The 16,394-nt window shown below is 36.0% G+C and overlaps 5 protein-coding genes across 11 annotated transcripts in view; 3 read left to right on the top strand and 2 right to left on the bottom strand.

Annotated features, from left to right (window-relative positions):
- LOC121733461 (inositol hexakisphosphate kinase 3) overlaps nucleotides 1-1,931 on the top strand; it is a 62,908-nt gene extending 60,977 nt beyond the window's left edge. For 3 of the 4 annotated variants that reach the window (XM_042123732.1, XM_042123731.1, XM_042123730.1), the window contains one exon: nucleotides 74-1,930. In XM_042123732.1, the coding sequence (XP_041979666.1) occupies nucleotides 74-775 (702 nt within the window). In that variant the 3' untranslated portion in view covers nucleotides 776-1,930. Of the gene's footprint in view, nucleotides 1-73 lie in introns of all 4 variants that reach the window. The other variant, XM_042123729.1, reaches the window with a different exon arrangement.
- A 1,885-nt stretch (nucleotides 1,932-3,816) lies between these two features.
- Nucleotides 3,817-7,384, top strand: LOC121733460 (uncharacterized protein PFB0765w-like). Of its 3 annotated transcripts, none has more exons than XM_042123727.1 (11): nucleotides 3,817-3,926; nucleotides 4,289-4,415; nucleotides 4,813-5,335; nucleotides 5,428-5,487; nucleotides 5,566-5,886; nucleotides 5,958-6,059; nucleotides 6,139-6,357; nucleotides 6,457-6,600; nucleotides 6,728-6,878; nucleotides 6,976-7,077; nucleotides 7,182-7,384. In XM_042123727.1, the coding sequence occupies exons 1-11, from the start codon at nucleotides 3,830-3,832 to the stop codon at nucleotides 7,331-7,333; spliced, it is 1,998 nt and encodes a 665-aa protein (XP_041979661.1). In that variant the 5' UTR covers nucleotides 3,817-3,829; the 3' UTR covers nucleotides 7,334-7,384. The 3 variants fall into 3 exon arrangements, with proteins under 3 accessions (XP_041979661.1, XP_041979659.1, XP_041979662.1); XM_042123725.1 differs by having other exon boundaries at nucleotides 6,451-6,600; nucleotides 7,182-7,383; XM_042123728.1 differs by lacking the exon at nucleotides 4,289-4,415 and having other exon boundaries at nucleotides 3,862-3,926; nucleotides 6,451-6,600; nucleotides 7,182-7,382.
- Nucleotides 7,382-8,505, bottom strand: LOC121733462 (transmembrane protein 203-like). 2 transcript variants are annotated; one of them, XM_042123733.1, is made up of 3 exons: nucleotides 8,325-8,505; nucleotides 8,049-8,217; nucleotides 7,719-7,964 (listed from the first exon to the last, which is right to left on the bottom strand). In XM_042123733.1, exons 1-3 carry the CDS (start codon nucleotides 8,472-8,474, stop codon nucleotides 7,855-7,857), a joined length of 429 nt encoding a protein of 142 aa, XP_041979667.1. In that variant the 5' UTR covers nucleotides 8,475-8,505; the 3' UTR covers nucleotides 7,719-7,854. The 2 variants fall into 2 exon arrangements, with proteins under 2 accessions (XP_041979668.1, XP_041979667.1); XM_042123734.1 differs by lacking the exon at nucleotides 8,325-8,505 and having other exon boundaries at nucleotides 7,382-7,964; nucleotides 8,049-8,186.
- A 403-nt stretch (nucleotides 8,506-8,908) lies between these two features.
- Nucleotides 8,909-9,812, top strand: LOC121733211. The gene is made up of 3 exons (XM_042123393.1): nucleotides 8,909-9,080; nucleotides 9,232-9,359; nucleotides 9,565-9,812. The coding sequence occupies exons 1-3, from the start codon at nucleotides 9,019-9,021 to the stop codon at nucleotides 9,795-9,797; spliced, it is 423 nt and encodes a 140-aa protein (XP_041979327.1). The 5' UTR covers nucleotides 8,909-9,018; the 3' UTR covers nucleotides 9,798-9,812.
- Nucleotides 9,813-9,881: 69 nt separating this feature from the next.
- On the bottom strand, nucleotides 9,882-12,830 carry LOC121733214. Its single transcript, XM_042123396.1, has 6 exons — nucleotides 12,770-12,830; nucleotides 12,610-12,672; nucleotides 11,981-12,105; nucleotides 11,451-11,573; nucleotides 10,697-10,775; nucleotides 9,882-10,092 (listed from the first exon to the last, which is right to left on the bottom strand). Exons 2-6 carry the CDS (start codon nucleotides 12,657-12,659, stop codon nucleotides 9,939-9,941), a joined length of 531 nt encoding a protein of 176 aa, XP_041979330.1. The 5' UTR covers nucleotides 12,660-12,672; nucleotides 12,770-12,830; the 3' UTR covers nucleotides 9,882-9,938.
- Nucleotides 12,831-16,394: the final 3,564 nt, after the last annotated feature.

The following is a 16,394-nucleotide window of genomic DNA, read 5'->3' as shown; positions in this document are numbered from 1 at the left end:
TTTTGAATGAGATCATCGTTTTCTTTATATATCTTTGTAAACATCAAATAAATAATGTTGTTTGATTTTTTAGGTGTTCGTCGGTGAGACGGGCGCGTGCGTGCGACGCGACAAGTACTGGGGGCGCGCGCTCACCGAGAGCGGACTGCGCGAGGCCCTGCGTGATTTCTTCGCGGCGGGCGGCGGCCTCCGCGCGCGCGTCGTGCGTCAGGTGCTGCGCCACCTGGACGCGCTGCGCCGCGCTGTCGCCAAGCAGACCAGCTACCGCTTCTACTCCTGCTCGCTGCTCATCGTCTACGAGGGGGACGTCGAAGTCGCCCCCGCACCCTGCGCCGCCGCCGCCGCCGCCGCCCCCTCCGGCCACTTTGACATGTCGACGCTGAACGACGAGATCGACGACCGCCGCGAGCCCCTCGTCCACTCGGAGGAGACGATGGGCGGGTACGAGGACGGCGAGGCGGGCGGGTCGCCGCCGCGCGCGCCGCCGTCGCCGGACTCGGCTGACAGCTGGATGGCGTACTCGTCCGCGAGCGGCGAGTCGTGGCGCGGCGAGACGGACGAGGCGGACGAGGGTGGCAAGCGGGTGCGCGCCAGCCGCGAGGATGAGCGCGTTGACATCCGCATGATCGACTTCGCGCACACGGCGTACGCGGGCGCCGCCGCTGAGTCGCCGCTCGCGACCGCCACGCCGCACCACGGGCCCGACTGCGGCTTCCTCACCGGCGTCGACTCGCTCAAGCGCCTGCTCACGGAGATCCTGCAGCCCTACAGTTAATGAGCGCCGCGCCGCGTGTGGACCTCGTGTGATCGAACCGCGCCCGATCGCGTCGGAGTGACGTTCGACCGATGAGTTTTCGTTTGGAGTGTAATCTTGGGAGCGGCCCCCTCGAGCGGCCGGCGCCTCCCTCGATGTGGCGGGCGTCCGAGGGCGATCCCGCCCGGCGGCCCGCCCCTCCCGCCTCGGCCTCGCCGAGCGGCGTCGTCGAGGCCCCGCCCCCTCCCCCGGCCTCGTGAACGCGCGTCGGTCGCACCTAGTGAATGTTGGCAGTACAAAACGCGTCGCTCGTAAACTCGTCGTCCTTCGACGGGATACAGTAGGTAGTGTTTATGTTAAGTATTACTTTTAATGACTACGAAAGGTATGATTTCAAATTTTGTCTCGTCGGTTTCTATGTTGATGTCCAAAATCGAAACATTCCTAGATTAGTTCTCGTTAGATGTTCATTTAAAATTAAGTTCCGATGCGGATGTAAAATAATTAGAGTTGTGCATTTCGACGAATGATCTGTATTGAATCCGTCTCAAACCTGAAACCCAGTAACTGAAGCCAAAGCTAATAGTGTACACGAGACCAATGTAGTGATCCTAAATGTAAAGCTATTTTACTTTTATGTATATGACAGAATGTAAATGAAATATTATGTGCGTTACGAATGAAGACATGATATTTTATAATTTATGAGAACGGCTGCTGGCAGTTGGAACATGTTCTATTATAATATTGTAAAAATTATCTCAAACGAGTTCATGTTCTAGTTGTGAGTGGTTGGCAATATTAAATCTAAATTAATTATAAATTATTATTTGGCGATCAGTATTATTAGTATGTTAAACCAGTTTTCGTGATACGTTAAGCAGCAGAGGTGCTAGTATACACTGCCAACGTGAATGGTACGGACACAGCGTGTCATGGTGTCAGTTGACAGTATATGTGTGCGGGGTGTTCACTAGATATAGCCAACATTCCTTCGTAGTTCGTGCTGCATTCGTCGTGTTTGTTCTTATAAGTTTTTTATATATTTTGTTGAGGCATAAATTTTTAAAATGTACCTGGTTAATTAGGATGCTAGGCTGTATTAAAAATTATCATTTACGTCTGTTATTTTAAATAACTGTATGACACTATTTTGTTAAATAAATTTTAGGTATTTAAATAAATTGTTTTATTTAATATTACACCAATTACAATATTCAACTATTAAAAATCATAGAATTATAACCTTGTATTGACATTGTTGTTAAAAATTACTTCAACTACCAAAAGTTGCTGTACAGTACAGCTGAAAAGATACCTGACCTGACATAATATTGTCTTTGGTGATTATTACAAATTTTGGAGAATTGAAATGGAGAATAATGGTTAGGTACTTTTATAGATCAATGTAGAATTTCAGGTCTTACAAGACTATTCAAGAAAATTCAAATAATATTCATTTGTTATTGTTATTTAGTATTAAACCGATTATGTTGAACGGTATATAGATACTTTGAACACCTGAAAAGGACATAGGATACATAAAATATACGGTTCCCGCGCTAACAACGAATTTTGGTTCAACTGAGTTGCAGGAGTCATCTAGTATTTTATAAATTACTAGATGACGCCCGCAACTCCGTTGCGCCAAAACTCGTTTATCGCGCGGGAACCGTACATTTTTCCGGGATAAAAAGTAGCCTATGTACTTTCCCGGGACTCAAAGTATCTCCATGCCAAATTTCAGCAAAATCGGTTCAGCGGTTTGGGCGTGAAGAGGTAACAGACAGACAGACGGACAGACAGACAGACAGACACACTTTCGCATTTATAATATTAGTATGGATAGGTTTACCAGAATCTGATGGCAAAAATAAATTGACTCTAGCAATACCGGGGTAATTGGAATAAAACATTTTGATCCTTTTTTTTTCCTTATACCAGCTGATTCTGTGTGTGTAACATGCAAATATAAAAATTTATCCAATGATCAAGTATATTTTTTGAAAATTTGCAATCCAAATTTGCCATATGATTATTTTATTAACATTGCAGTAATATACAGGATTATTTTTTCACCAGTACAATAAATCAACATACGTATAATCGAAATATCGCATAAACCTACGACAGTATATATTAAGTCTATGCAACATCGTAATGTCATCCCTTTTTTTTTAGATTGATTTGAAAGGCATGACACTACGATTAAAGCTTAGGCCAAACTTACGCGACCAGGCGACTGCGAAGCGGAGCGTCAAGCCAATGATATTCTATGTTACTAACGTAACTAGATTGGAAGTTTACGGTAGCAACGCGTTGCCACTTCGAAGATGCCTGCAGGCATATCTCACATACATAATGACATAACGAATATATGACTTGACATTGTCTTTTGAACAAAAAAGTGGTTACGCATTTCTGAGAATCTTTTGTAAGACATTGCTACTCTAGTATTTTAGAAACTCATTGCGTCAAGCTGTCAAATGTGTTTTTTGTATACAAAACACACATTTGACAATAGTCTGTACAGAAAGTGAAGAAATTAACAAGTAGCAACATCGTAGTGTCATCCCTTTCAAATCAATCTAAGAAAAAAGGGATGTCACTACAATGTTGCCACTTTTTTATTTCTTCACTTTCTTGACGGACTATAGTTATATTCTGTCTATACTCTATACCACAGATTAGTATATTACTAGCTATTTGACCGAGCTTTGCTCGGTATTCGATAAAACACGAATAAAATGACATTTTATAAAAATGATCATTTCTGGAAAATGTCATTTTATTCGTGTATTATCGCTAGATCGATTTATCGCCTCGGAAACCCCCTATATACCGTACTAAATTTCATGAAAATCGTTGGATCCGATTTCGAGATTCCAATTATATATATACATATTATATACAAGAATTGAAGATATAACCTCATTGCTCTATACTGTCACATCTTTGGTCACATCATCAGTGATTAAAAAAAATATTTCCCGCCTTGTGTTCCCGCCATAATTGAAATTTGTAAAAATAAATTTTAATGTTTTACTGAATATAAACTTGAGATTTTTTTTAATAATGACCGATTCTAAAGAAGTACAAGCTTTGGAAAGCATTGCGAGCGCAGTTGATGAATCACAGTTAAAAATTATCCTCACAACTCAATGTATAAAAGGTTACACACAATTATTTTTATGGTCTTCTTTATTGAATTAAAATTTAAAATGTATAGGTACTTATTATAAAATGCCGCTCCCTTTTTTCATAGTATCTAATATCTATGTACTTAAATAAATGATTGGTCTCGCACGCGCGTCGTAGCGCGAGCGCGAGGCCAATCATTCATCTAAGTCTATGTAGTTAGTTAAAGAAAAAGAAGTAAACTATCACAGGACAGACTTACTATAATGACCACTTTGATCTAAAGTATGTTTATTTAATATTATGTTGATCATAATAAAATAATAATAAAGCTAATCAAGCACAAAATTATGAAACACCTCTATAAGAAATTATTAATTCTTTAATTCATTACAGCTCAATCGCTACTAGTTACTAAATTGCGTAAACAGTCAGATCATCAGAAAGAAGTTTGTAATTTTATCAACAATGGAAATTTAAAACTGGAGACGGAAATACGAATTGCCGAACAGAAAATTAAAAGGTTTTTGTAACTAAGATTCTGTATCCACTTTAACTTGAAGTGAAATAAAAACAATATTTAGTAAATCGCTTATCACCTTCTCAGTCACTAAAAATATTTAAACAGCGAATACGAAAAACTTCTGCTTGTCTTTGTCTGGCAATTTGAAAACGTGTCATGACAGACAACGGCAGCGGACTTTGAATAGTTAACACTGCGTTATATTAGTATGTACCTAATATTATGATTAGTAAGTATGTAATATTTATTCGGCGGCCAATCGGTCGCGTCACTTGAATTTACTTATCGCTGGAATGAGACGTATGGGATCCTATAAAGTACTAAGTAATATTAAATACTTATATAATTTAATAATTGAGTAATATCTTATATTTTAACGTTTATAAAACAATTATAGCTCGATCACTGCTCTGGAAACTATTAAAACAGCAAATGTTGAACTACAAAAGGATCTATTTTTGTCCAAAGAAAGAAAAAGTGATATACTTGAAAGGGTGAAAACTGGTATAAAAAAATATGAAGATATGTGGCAAGAGGCAAAGACGAAATACGAAAATATTCCGTTTATAAAACATTATCTTGAAACAAAAAATCTAACGATTACGATAAAGCAAAACATTGATCACCTAATTAATGATTCTCAAAAGCTCAACCATGAAATAAATGAAAAGAAAATGAAACTAGCTAACCAAGATAGAAAATTAGTAATAGAATTGGCAAACTATTTGGTTAACGAACGTCCGAAAACGTTGCTGCTAATACAAGAGAAATCTGAAAAGATAAAAGAGTTAAATAAAGCAATCAAAGACAGCAACGAAGATATAAATGCCACTTTATCTGAAGCTAAAATAGATAAATCAATAAGCAAATTAAATGCAAATAGAGATTCTACAAGAAACCAGGACGACGCGGACAGTATGGTAGGTTATTATTAAAATAAATTAAAATTTGAAATTAATAATAATAAAAACAATAAGCCACTTTCAGTTACTTAATTTTGTAAATATTTTAGCTACCAAAACTGGAATTGAGCAACATTGATTTTGATCTACTTACTGATAAGCTAAATAAGGTATTGTATCTTCAAACTCCTTTAGTAAAGTGCGAAAAATACAGTATACCCACTAATTAAAGTATCTTTATATTTCAGATAAAGAAATGTGATTCTTTTAATTCGAAAGTTAATGTTATAAATCAAAATCAATCACAATTGAATACGCAAACAGAAAGAGATGCAGTAGCATCAACTGTCCAAAATAATGATTACAAAATGATTCTTATTGACAATAATTTAAATACACCAAAGAATTACTCTGAAAAGAAATTGATTCACATACTAGATGATATAAAGATAAATGAAAACGAAACCAAAGAAATATTAGCAAATGTTAAGAAGAACTCTTTGAGAGATGTTAACGTTTTTGAAGTTATATCTCCACGTAATGCAGACGATAGCGGTCCATCTAACACTGTATGTAAAAATGATGATAGTAAAATTATTATTTAAAGTGCAACATTTCTTTAAAATATTTAACTGCTCAGGTAAAGGAGGACAAGAAACTTGAGGAATTGGAAGAAATAGATTCTACTCCTAAGCCATCATCTTTAATTGGACCACCTTCACAATTTTTGGATGTAACAGAAGTATCAAAGTTTTTCAATTACACTGATAATATATATCATGTTAAATAGATTTAAAATTTTATTTGAAATGATCTTTTAGGGCACCCAGAAAAATGAGACTATGGAAGTAGATACCACCGACACATCCATAAAAGAACTAGATACATCCAATAAAGATGATGAGGGAGATATAGAACTAGTCAAAAGTGGAGAAAGCGACAGAAGTTTTGAAAAAATTAAAGATACAATACTGAAAAAGCATAAGCTTGATCTTTCACCACAGTTTGTTTATACTAAGAAGCCGATGGTACAAAGTACTGTACGTATTTTATTGTTAAACATTGTATTAAAATGTAATATAATAATTTACTTAAAGACTAAAGTGTTCAAGAAAATAAATGTTCCCATTAAGTTTCAGAAATCGGAAATAAAATCGAAATTCTTTGATGATAAGAAAGAAACACAAGAGGAAGCAAATTTATCCAACAATACCTCTGAGATTATAGAAATCGTAGATAAAGATAAAGAAGAACCTAATAATGTAGTCAAAAAATCTCCAAAGGTAGAATTCATTAAAATTTATAATATGCAAACTATTAACTAGTAATTTTGTGTTTTAAATTAAATCTTGTTATCTCTTCAGTAGTGTAATCCTGTAATTTATTATCTAATTTTAAACCATTTTTTAGCAAAATGAACAAAACACTGAGAAAAAGGACAATATGGCAATATCAGGTTTCCTGTTCAACCACGGAGCTGATGGTATTGTACAACTATCAAATACTTCACTTGATACCACTGGTTATGGTGGAGATGAAAATGATTTTCCACACTGTATAGGTAAATAATAATAATTTACATTTAAAGCCTTGTTTGGTGCAAACCATCAAACAGTTATTGTGACTTACATCTTGTTTAACTACTAATAAAAATACAGATTCCAGCTTGCTGCTTTCACCAAAAGCCGACTTGGACGAACAAGATAACCCTGCAAATAATGTCCAAGTATCTTCTCAAGAAGTCCCTAACTTTTTAACAGGTTTTATATTTTACAACTACAGTGGCATTTTGATTTAAAACTTCTACATTTAATGTATTTGTTTATATGGTTGTCCTATTAATTTAATGCTTATTCTTTTTAAGGTTTACGAAAAACGGGATTTTCATTCTTTGGTCCTTCTACACCAGACGAGGCTTCCACTTCAGGGAATAAAACTCAACAGAGCAACTTCAATTTTAACTTTGGAGGTGACGAAAAGAAATCTAGGGGAGGTTTATTTAGTATGTTTCGTTAAAAATAGTATAGTTTCTAATTTTGACACATAAATAATTAATTAAAACAATTTTCACATTAAATATTGGTTTATTTTACTAACATACCTATAGATTTATAAATGTGTTTTATATTATTGATGTAGCTGGCATGCTCTTACTGCTATTAATTGTAATAAGATAAAGAGTGGGGCAAAAACCTCACTATATTCTATTGCAGAATCACCTTGAAGCTTACGACATAGCAGAAATTTAAAAACAAATGTTAAACCTAAAAATATAACACTCCATGACGCCCTATAAATGGAAGCTTTATAAGAGTTCTCTAAAGTCATCCGTATGCATACAATGCAACAGAAATATGCGTTCATGGCATCACTCACAAATAGAGGGGCAAATATTGTCCACCAAGCACTGTTCACTATTCCATCAATTTTAAGAGCTAGTAGGGCAGTAAATATTGTTATAGTAATTAAGTTTATCCATATTTCAAAGACGGTAAGTCCGATCCACTGCACAATTTCACCAATTGTAAAGAACATTTTCACTGATTGGCTCCTAGCATAGCAGTCCTGAATATTCTGATGTGAATGGAAGATGAGTGCCTCACTTGAGTACCGTAATCGACATCATCTGTTAGAGGCTCCAAGTCATCTGTGTAGCAAATAAGTAAGTATTTAATGAATATTGTATACTTATCAGTGTGTAATATTATATGACAGCTAAAGATTGACTTACCAACAATATCCACTGTTCCTGTGTTAACTTCTATCTTACATGCTCCAGAAAAAAGAATCTCTAGTTGAAGAGCCAGGTTACAACATCTTTGTATAGCGGCTCCTAATCCATGAAGCACAATTTCCTTTTCTCCTTTAGATAAAATATCACAGCATTTGTCGAGTTGCGCCTAAACAATGTTAGAACGTTAAGTCTGTGTAAAATCATAATACTGTAGCTATTATGACTATGAATTGGTCGTAAAGAAGAATGTCGGGAAAACATTGGTTGCCTTACCTTAAAATTAGTTTTTTTCGTTATAAATATAACATTATCGCCTTCTATGGGTCGAATAGGCAATCGTTTTTTGATCGCATGTTTCTTGTTTGGAATACGTTTAGGATTTTTCGTATCCTTTGTTTTTATCGCAATGTTTTCGTCTGCCATAACTTCACGAAACGAAAGTGACTCGGTTTGTAGGTTATGTCAACTGTCAGTGTCAGACATATGTCAGCTGTTTCTAAAAAGAAAACTGTACGTCAAAAGTTTACAATTTCTGGCGATGGGCTGAACGCGCGTATTTTGAATATAGCTTTTCTATCTAAAATTCTAAGGTTGGGTTGCACCAGAGGCGTGGTTATAGTTAAAGTTAAATATGGCGTCCAAACACCCCATATTCTCATACGACATCTGTAAATTTTTCCGGTTATAGTTAAGGTTAAAGTCAAAGTTATTTACAAAGAAGTGAAAAAACGAGAAATTATTATTTTTTGATTTTGACATGACTGTAGCAGAGTAGAGACAGAATCTTGAATGTCAATTTTGTCTTAAAGGTTTAAATGGTTAAATAGTTGATCACATTATTATAATAATATACACCAAGCGTTTTTCGCAAAATTTACTCTAGTAAAACTCTAGTAACAATGATCTAAAATCAAATGCACAAATTTTGTACAAATTATATGAGTATCGTCTTTAGAAATTGCACAAAATGGGATGCATATGCTGTTCTCTAAGTTCATTTACATCTATAGTATTAGATGCCCTTGAAAGGTAACAAATTATCACAGCTTAATATCCAGTTTTTAATAGCAAAATAGTCCTTTTCATCTGCTGCCCTAAGCTGGATATAACTTGCATATTTTGTCTTTACATAAAGACTACAGTGTACATTTTTATTAGCAAAGCAAATAACGATTTTCAGAATATCATTATGTACAGTATGCGCGATGTTAACCTGCTGCCTCATGTTCACAATAATGATTGTCATGATTCTGGGTATTGGGATAGGTTTCCACTATTGTTCTGTGCAAAATTCTGTTGAAGCCATGGGTAAGTTTATGCCAATATTTATTTAATTTTAATCTACTCTTTATTTTTCACTCTTCTCGATTCATGAACCTTCACATTTATATTGTGGTCTTGACCATCTTTTTATGTCAACAATAAAAAAAAAACAACGGGTTGTGTTGCCCATAAACTTATAGTATATTATAAGTTTATGGTGTTGCCATATTGATGATTTCTTTTTTTATAGCCAAAGCCGCCGAGGCAGCTGGAGCTATGCGGCAGGGGGAACAAAATCGTAGATCTGGTGGTTTACCCGCGGGAATGATGCGCTCCGTAGACAAGGCGGTGAAGAGAGGATTCGCCCATAGATTGCAGCGTAGAGACGTAGACACGCCTCCCGAATCCAACAACAAAACTGCTTCCATAGACCCTAGTCAGTTCAGGAAAACATTGTTCAATACATTTGCAAACATGACCTAATTTGTTGGCTGACAATAAAATTTGTTTATATTTGGTACTAATTTATTTTTAAATTATATAAAAATACATAACAATAGTTCACATAAAGTATATAAAAATAATTATAAAAAGTTTTTTGTGTTGGCAATTTTAGTTTTTCCCTCATCCCATCACCCTCATAGGTGGTTCGGTACTGTTGAGTGGTCTTAAAAATGGTATTTCGGTTGTGGTTATGTTTTTCGACCTTCGGAACCTGCTGATGAGTCGTCTAGCCAGTTCTCTCTCGTGTGGAGACAGTTCTGGCTTATGAGGCGGCCTAGAATCAGTAACATCCGATATTAGTCTGTCTAATATTTTTTTGTATACAGTCAAGGATAAACCACCATCTTCAATATTAATAATAATCTGTTCTCATCAAGATTTAAAAGATACTTTTTACTAGATGTTCCAATGCTTGTTTGTCTTCCATAATTTTACATCTATGTCTGTGGTAAGGCCCAATAATTCATTTTCAATAATGAATTATTGGGCCTTACCACAGACATAGATCAAGATAGATACCGCATATGTATGTTACATACACACGATATGGGAACGCGATATGGCACGCAAAGTACTACATACAGTATGTACTTCACGTGCCATATCGCGTACCCAAACGACGAGCAATGCTCGTCTTTCGAAAGTCTGTTCTTTAGTCTGCTATCGGGATCGGACGTCAATCGGAATTTTAAAAATGCCTAAATGCCTAATTGTGCCGTATTGAGCTGTAGAAATTCGAATAGAAACATTGGTCTAGGTAATGGACACGTTTCTTATCATCGGTACGTCACAGTACGTAGGAAAAAAGTGGCACGCTCGTTTTCAAACAAATAGAGGGACATGCGGTATCTATCTCGATCTATGTCTGTGGGCCTTACCTTTCTGTTTCCAGAACAATTATGGGCGTCTCAGAAGTTTCCAAATAAAGTTCCATTGGTCTTTTCGTTTGGTGAATCTCTGAAAAATGCAACAATTTGATTAGCTACCGACATTGTGTATATAATGCACGTCACTACAAAGCAGCGGCCAGCGACCCATGCTATCGCTGCTTTGTAGTGACGTGCATTATACAGTTCTCTCGTTCTCGGTTGATGGCGGCGATGGTCTAACGGCCTTTAGTCACACAAAGCGCCATCTGGTGGCTTCGTGTTGTCGAAAACTGTTAGCAAAGGCAAGACCACGAAGCAAAACAGCAGCGCAGCGCAGCGACGTATCACGGCTTAATATTCTTTGTATGAAATCATAATATTATTATGAAGTAAGCCGCACTACGTTGCAGCGACGTAAGGCGTCACCAAACTTCAGTGGTATGCCGTGAACGTGAAGTGTTGTTGAACCTTAAGAATTTTCGACCGCTAAGGGTCAATTCCGGCTGCAACGCGACTCGTAGAAGTCGTAGATGCATTTCTAAATGTGTAAGGATTTGACAGACTTTAATTGCGTGAGACGTGTTGCAAATCTGTCAAATCCATACAAATTTAGAAATGCATCTACGCGTCCCGTTGCGGTCTGAATTGACCCTAAGCCGTATCCGATTTCCAAATCCTTCTAGGACATAATAATATGACTCATTGGTTTCGGACAAGTACAAGATGCCTTCATGATAGTTACTAAGTCGATGGATTAGCTTACCGAGTATAGGCTGCGGTAGACGATCGTGCGAGCGGTTGACGGCGAGCATTCGGACGACGGGCGCCGCGTCGCCGCCCGCGCGCCGCGCCGACACAGACGGCTCCGTCGTTGAACGAGATGACACTGGGAATAAGTTATAACAATATTATGCCGCATAATAAACGACTTTTGGCGCATAATTTATGCGCCAAAATTCGTTTATTGAATCGGATAAAAATTATCCTATGTCCTTTCCGGGGACTCAAAGTATCTCCATACCAATTTTCAGCAAAATCCGTTCAGCGGTTTGGGAGGGAAGAGTGGTCATGAGTTTGCCCATACAAAAGTTTTTTTTTAACTTTTTCACTGTGAACTCTATACAGGGGACTAATACACATCCTAAAGTATTATCACTTTGTTTTGTTACACCCTGTATAGTCATTCACTGTAAAAAAATATATTAGAAAGAAGGGTTAGCTTGAATGGTTAGGTTAGGTTAGGTTAGCGGTGGAAGAGCTACGTTCGGGAGAGACAATAACTATACAACTTACTAGCAAAAGACGCTAGTTCCTTCTGCGCATAGTGGTAGCCCACCGAGATGCCGTAAATCATCAGGATAATGATGATGGCCATAAGCAGCATCAGCACGAACGCGCAGCACGTCCAAGTTAATACTCTGAAATAAATAAATTAAAAAATATATTATATACTTACACCCGAAAATAGAAACTCCTCCTTTTTGAAGTCGGTTAAAAACTAGGTGACGCCCGCAACGATGCGCCAAAATTCGTTTATCGCCAAACCGTCAATTTTTTCGGGATAAAAAGTATCCTATGTACACAAACCCGGGATTCAAACTCAACTCAAACCACACTAAGTAAATTTCAGCAAAATCGGGTCAGCGGTTTGGGCGTGAAGAGGTAACAGACAGACAGACACACTTTCGCATTTATAAATTAAGTATGGATCGTGAAATTTCGTTGGTATTTTTATGTCGACCATACGCAATGGACACAAACTGTCAATCTGGCCATACAGTGAAAAATATCCAAAGAACTGTTGTAGGCCACGTACGACTTTATGATCGCTTGAGAAATGCTGGATTTTCTGGAGTTTTTCTTTATAAGCGCAGCCTCTGTTCTGGTTTTCTTAAGACAAAAAAAGACTGCACAAAACTTACCGTTCCACGCAAAAGATCACCGAACAGAATATGGATTGTATTAATCCCATGATAATATTCTATCTGCAAAGTGCAAAGAAACTTTGGTTATAAATGTAGCACAGAAATTTAAATGGATGAAATTGTTCATAAATATATAAATCAAATGTTTTATACCTACGTGATAAATCAATGAATTTCTAATTTACAGCTAACATCCATGTAATAAAAAAGTTTTACAAAAATAATTGTTAAAAAAGCAGTAAACAAAGAGTTATTGACAGTGTCAATTTAATGAAAGATGATAGAGAACAGAATAATAATAATATCTATGGACGCTTCACACGGCACGCCACATCAGTCTGGCCCCATGCTAAGTACGGTCTTGTAAGTACCTGAAGGACTTGTGTTACAGGTACCACACAACGGAAATATATTATTTAATACTCAGACCCGGGAACATTGAAAACTTTTTGTTCCGTCGGCGGGATTCGAACCCGCGACCACCGGCCTGAGCTGCCACACACTCAACCAATTGAGCCACAGAGGTCGTCAAGTAAGTACCTACCTACATAGATAGAACTAATATAGTGAAAAATATGCGTGGCACTCGTTGACTGACGCAGTAAAGATATTGCATAACATTTTTACGAACTTATTCGATTGTAGTTCGCATACGTTTAGTCGCACGCACTCAAACACCGTGCCGAAGTCTGGCAACGCCGCACCGCTGTACCGGTCGGGGCGTGTTAGGTCTTTTTCACTAAGGAATTTCTTGCAACATAATAAAACATTGCTTCAGCTACAGATTAAAATAATATAAGAACAATATCTTAATTTTATAGTAACTAATTATTCTTGATTAAATAAATAAAATACAATACTCAACAATGTAACATATATTTTATTAAACAACTTGTATAATAAAGATGCCAACTCACAACAGTCTAACGGTTACTCTCACAACCAACATGCGATTGTTATAAAATACAACACATTATTTTAGTTAAAAATATAGATAAAAATCTCCAAAGTTACTTTTATAAAATAATATCGTACAAAATATCATTATTTTCACCAAAAAAACGCCATCTACAAAATTTTTTTTTTTTTTTTATGAAATAAGGGGGCAAACGAGCAAACGGGTCACCTGATGGAAAGCAACTTCCGTCGCCCATGGACACTCACAGCATCAGAAGAGCTGCATGTGCGTTGCCGGCCTTTTAAGAGGGAATAGGGTAATAGGGGAGGGTAGGGAAGGGAAGGGAATAGGGGAGGGTAGGAAAGGGAATAGGGTAGCGGATTGGGCCTCCGGTAAACTCACTCACTCGGCGAAACACAGCGCAAGCGCTGTTTGACGCCGGTTTTCAAATTTATAATATTATCCTATCCATCTATAGAATAAGAACTGTGAAAATTCATTATGTTTTAAAACATTCGGTTGAATTACAAATAAAAAATGTATGTAACCAATAAATTGCACAAATGTTAATTATAATAATATAGCAAAGATTATATATACTACGTAAGAAAAAAGAATGATTTTATTGCTGAAATTATTGTAATAAATGAGAACTTTATTACACTACTTAACATGCACACGATAAATTATATAGTCTGTCAAAAAAGTGAAGAAATTAAAAAGTGGCAACATCGTAGTGTCATCCCTTTCAAATCAATCTAAGAAAAAAGGGATGACACTACGATGTTGCCACTTTTTAATTTCTTCACTTTTTTGACAGACTATATGAAACATAATAATCTATAAAGAATAATTTATTAGTTTCAGTCGTCTCATAATCAATTAAACTTCAATCGTGGTTTACACCGAAACAAGACGCAATATAGCGCGTCATTTTTACCTTAAAATAAAAATTTACCCTTTATTCCTAGAGCTATTAAATTAACTTTAGAAATAACTGTAAAGTATATAGCCATATTATAGCTCTATGCATTACTTGTGAAGTTATAGGTCTACCAGAATCTGATGACAAAAAGTGAGAAAATAAATTGACTCTAGCAATACTGGGGTAATTGGAATTTTGATCTTTTTTTCCTTATAACGGCTGATTCTGTGTATTGAACATGCAAATATAAAAATTTATCCATCGATCAAGGACATTTTTTGAAAAAATGCCGTCAAAATTTGCCATCTGATTCTGGTAGACCTACAAACTTTTAATGTTGAATTGCTAAGTAAAAAAAATTTAGGAAAGTCATTAGCAGTCATTTTTAACTATAATCTTAATCTAAGAACAAAATATTCAGAAGTAAATAAGGCAAGTGGTAACAAAAATTACTTGTATTCTGTAATTTGATTGTTTATGGTCAAGTCTAGTTAATTTACAAACATTATTAAGGACGCTATCACAACAATTATTACAAAATTAGCAGGTCAGTACGAATATCGACGTTAAGGACATTAAAATAACATTCAATATCAGCGCGCCTTGTACGAGTACAGTGGCGGTTACGACGCTCGCCACGTTCTTGATAGGGCGAAAATGAATGAAGAAATTTGAGAGCGTTTCTTATTTTTGTTATACTTAAATGGAAATGTTATTTATTTTTATATAAAATATTTAGCTATTCGTACAGGGGACTAAATAAGCAACCTTTTTTTTTGTAAGTATATTTATTTTCCTCAGTTATTATTAGTAATAGTATTGGTACTACCTAATCAAACCCTGTACGATGCAAGCATCGCACATTCATAGGTCAGCATAATAATTAGTTTATCAATTTTGTAAATATCTCAATATTTAAACGATTTCGTAAAGTTTTAATTTTTGCTATACTCATCATTATCTTTGTGTATATAAAATGTGTCTGCTATAATACGCGAGCACTTATACTTATATCACTTAATCTTATATCAGTTCTTCTTATATCAGGTACGGGTCTGTACACCTTACACAGGTGTACAGACCCGTGCAAACCCCATTTTTTATCTTTTGCGATTATTGTGATGATTAAAACGTATTTATGTGAAAATTTTGTATGCGGCTATAAAAATTTTATAGTGTAGACGTGGAGATGAATATATATCTTTCATTTGAAACCAAAATATCCTCGCAGTGTGACTCCTTATTCTTTAAAATGGTACCTGAAAATCGCTGATATTTGTGAAAAAATGTGATAGCGTCCTTAAGATCGATACAAAAAGAAAAGTTACTTGTGATAACGCTAATACTAATAATTATAATATGCATTTCGGGCACATTTAAAGCTTATTATAACATTGATATGATGCTGATATTTTTTTCATTTCTAACATATTATTCTTAACGTGTAATTTTTCTCACTAAATTATTTCTCTTTTGTGAATAGTTTCGTCTAATTAATTTGCTTATTCTGAATGACAATAGAAATACACATTGGAGACGTGAGTAGATAAAGTGGGTAATTAACAATTTGAAAATTGACGTTTTTTGCAGAAATGGAGACTTTAGGACTTGCAAAATTATTCAAAATCAGAAAAAAAGTGTATTCTATACATAGCCAGATTATGGTGTGAGTAAGTTATAAGGTTTGTTCAAATTATAAGGGAAAAAATGAGTAATGGTCCGTATGTTATAAAATGTTCGTTATCAACTACATCCACTCACGTCGTCAATAATTTGAGCTGCAAATAAATAAGGAATTGCTTTCAGCTTTACAAAAAAAAACATCATTACGTCTTACTAAAAGGGCCCATTCTCTGCAGGACTGCCGTGCAGTCCTGCCGTGAATGGGGCTTTTTAAGCTGCCAAATTAAAAAAATATATATATCCTATCTGGCGTGAGTGAGCTCCCATAGCTTGAGG

Source organism: Aricia agestis, chromosome 13 (assembly GCF_905147365.1).
Source record: "Aricia agestis chromosome 13, ilAriAges1.1, whole genome shotgun sequence".
Lineage (NCBI taxonomy): Eukaryota > Metazoa > Arthropoda > Insecta > Lepidoptera > Lycaenidae > Aricia > Aricia agestis.
The sequence above is the reverse complement of the archived record's forward strand: the minus strand, read 5'-3'. Positions and strand labels throughout refer to the sequence as shown.

Coding starts and splice junctions, on each gene's coding strand:
- LOC121733460 (XM_042123725.1), top strand. CDS start 3,830: ATGACCGATTCTAAAGAAGTACAAGCTTTGGAAAGCATTGCGAGCGCA. Junction 3,927..4,288: donor CACAACTCAATGTATAAAAG/GTTACACACAAT, acceptor AATTCATTACAG/CTCAATCGCTACTAGTTACT. Junction 5,488..5,565: donor TTACTGATAAGCTAAATAAG/GTATTGTATCTT, acceptor TTTATATTTCAG/ATAAAGAAATGTGATTCTTT.
- LOC121733462 (XM_042123733.1), bottom strand. CDS start 8,474: ATGGCAGACGAAAACATTGCGATAAAAACAAAGGATACGAAAAATCCT. Junction 8,218..8,324: donor CGAAAAAAACTAATTTTAAG/GTAAGGCAACCA, acceptor AACATTGTTTAG/GCGCAACTCGACAAATGCTG. Junction 7,965..8,048: donor AGGAACAGTGGATATTGTTG/GTAAGTCAATCT, acceptor TTTGCTACACAG/ATGACTTGGAGCCTCTAACA.
- LOC121733211 (XM_042123393.1), top strand. CDS start 9,019: ATGGGATGCATATGCTGTTCTCTAAGTTCATTTACATCTATAGTATTA. Junction 9,081..9,231: donor GTATTAGATGCCCTTGAAAG/GTAACAAATTAT, acceptor AACGATTTTCAG/AATATCATTATGTACAGTAT. Junction 9,360..9,564: donor AAATTCTGTTGAAGCCATGG/GTAAGTTTATGC, acceptor CTTTTTTTATAG/CCAAAGCCGCCGAGGCAGCT.
- LOC121733214 (XM_042123396.1), bottom strand. CDS start 12,659: ATGGGATTAATACAATCCATATTCTGTTCGGTGATCTTTTGCGTGGAA. Junction 12,106..12,609: donor GTGATCTTTTGCGTGGAACG/GTAAGTTTTGTG, acceptor TATTTATTTCAG/AGTATTAACTTGGACGTGCT. Junction 10,776..11,450: donor TCTACCGCAGCCTATACTCG/GTAAGCTAATCC, acceptor TGCATTTTTCAG/AGATTCACCAAACGAAAAGA.